Source organism: Monopterus albus, unplaced genomic scaffold (assembly GCF_001952655.1).
Source record: "Monopterus albus unplaced genomic scaffold, M_albus_1.0 scaffold87.1, whole genome shotgun sequence".
NCBI classification, from domain to species: Eukaryota; Metazoa; Chordata; class Actinopteri; order Synbranchiformes; family Synbranchidae; genus Monopterus; species Monopterus albus.
This window is the reverse complement of record NW_018127967.1, coordinates 967,026-969,234: the sequence shown is the minus strand read 5'-3', so window position 1 is coordinate 969,234 and position 2,209 is coordinate 967,026. Positions and strand designations below refer to the sequence as shown.

General features: G+C 43.7%; 1 protein-coding gene across 2 annotated transcripts in view; it reads left to right on the top strand.

Moving 5' to 3' along the window:
* The first annotated feature begins 417 nt into the window (after nt 1-417).
* LOC109964363 (rap1 GTPase-GDP dissociation stimulator 1) overlaps nt 418-2,209 on the top strand; it is a 29,489-nt gene continuing 27,697 nt past the window's right edge. For both annotated transcript variants that reach the window (XM_020607626.1, XM_020607625.1), the window contains exon 1: nt 418-666. In XM_020607626.1, the coding sequence (XP_020463282.1) occupies nt 654-666 (13 nt within the window). In that variant the 5' untranslated portion in view covers nt 418-653. The remainder of the gene's footprint in view (nt 667-2,209) is intronic.

Sequence of the window (2,209 nt, the reverse complement as noted above, 5' to 3'; positions counted from 1 at the left end):
TCAAAGACAGGTAACGACTCTCACCGATACTGGGCTGCAACGACTCAGTCATTAAGGGACATTGTTGGCCTTCAAAGGACTGAAACACCACCGAGGGGGATAAATATCTCTGGCTCAACACCAGTCAGTCAGAACTGATGAAGCCTCTTGGATGAGAGGTGAAACGTCTTCGATCTAGAAATCTAAGTCCAGTTGATTTTTTCTAAGGTTTTTTCAAAATCAAATGAAAATTTTTATTCTTTTATTTTTTTTATTTTTTCTACTGCTCAGTAAATGCTTTGGCATACAAACATAAAAGCTTATTCTAATTTGTGAAAAGAGAGAGAGTGAAAGAGCAAGGTGAAAAAGGAGAGAAAATGAGCAGAGAGAGAGAGAGAGAGAGAGTGCGCAAGCGCAGTGGGAGCAGGGACAAAGAGAGAGAGAGCTGGAAAATGGGATCAAGGGAGCGAGAGTGAAGTGTAGAGAGACAGACACAGACTGAGTGGGACACAGGGTTGGGGTTCACTTGACCTTAAGGACAGAGGGTAGCTCCTCTTCTAGCCACGCACGCAAATACAACCACACACACACACACACACACACACACACACACACACAGTGCTAGCAGGCAGAGGCAGTGAGCAAGCCAGCAGAGAGCCTGCCAACCAGCAGCCATGACAGACACCGGTGAGTAGCTACATATCTAACATCCTCTAGTGTGTGTGTGTGTGTATGTTGTTTCATATGAGTGATGATGTATACTACCAGCTGTGGTATTATGATCTGGCATCATACGCTAGGGAATGTTAATGTGTGTTTGAATGTGTGTAGGGCATTAGATAGATAGATAGATAGACAGATAGACAGACAGATAGATAGATAGACAGACAGACAGATAGATAGATAGATAGACAGACAGACAGACAGATCGATGCCTTCATAGTGGGTATCTTGAGAGACAAATCATTGTCTACAGTCTCTGACACAATGTCTGTTAAATTTATATTTCTAAATAGGAAAGCAGGGGATTCTTTCTCTCTTTTTTTGCGCTGCTTAAAAATTAATATATTCTCAGCTTTTCTGGTGCAAGGCATAGAGTTGCACCACTCCACAGTGCCACACTCAGACCAGAAAATCCCTGGAACACCAGGCTGTGTCACTGGTCAGTGAGAGCACTATTTAGCTCAAGAGGAGAAGGGCAGAAGCTATGCAGTGGCCAGTGGCTGTTACGCTTTACAAGCTGACTATACACCACCACCACCCAACACCTCAGCCTCATGTGAAGCTACTGCTGCTGCTGTGAGGCACGAACACCATAGGCAGCATCATCAAAGTATTTCTTATACTGTAAATGGTCACATGTGTATCAATACCTCTGTGACAGTCTAAACACTCCTAAACATTAGAAGCTTCAAAGTGGTGGGATTTATTGCTGGGCTGTCTTGGTTTAGATTATGTAAATGTCCCTGATGTTAATGTAAGTACATATGCATGTTTGTTTGTACTGTATATGTGGGCACATGCAGTGCAGCTGAAACAGCTGTAATAAGCACCCCGGGGACTCCCTCTCCCCTATGTCAGACTGACTGGGAAATTACTAGTCTACCCTCCTGTCAAACACATGGACATCTGCACATGCACTCCCTCCCTCTGACCTAGCCGGCTGTCAGACAGACTGCTAGCCCCCTCAGGCTATTTTCATTCGACTTAGAAGAGATTAGCTAAGGTGATTACCTTCTGCAGGCTGCTCCTCACTGTGTTTTAGTGTCTTTGTTTGTTTGTATGTAATAAATTGTATTATATGTGTAGGTAAGTAGCTCCTAAAGCTTGTTTCTGAGCTTTCCTGCATGAGAGCAGTGAAAGAAATATTCAAGATGTCTCAGGTTGAATCACACTAACTGGGCAAAAGTCATTACGATAAATTTATTCAACCATCTCAAAGTAAGTGTTGCAACTAGGTGTAAGGACTGCTCGAACACAACAGTGAGCGAGTCACAAAAATAGACGGACCCAGGTGGCTGACTTCGGTGCAGACAGTGTAGTTTATTTACAGTGATGTACAAGTGACAAGAAATGAACAGTTGAATAATACAGGGACCGGGTGTCGAGCATAGGAGTGTACACAGTCAATGATGGAGATGATGCAAAAAGGACCGGGCTGCGGACATTGGGATTCACTCCTGGACTGGTCGGGTTAGGTGCAACTGCAGATAAACAGAAATAGTACATA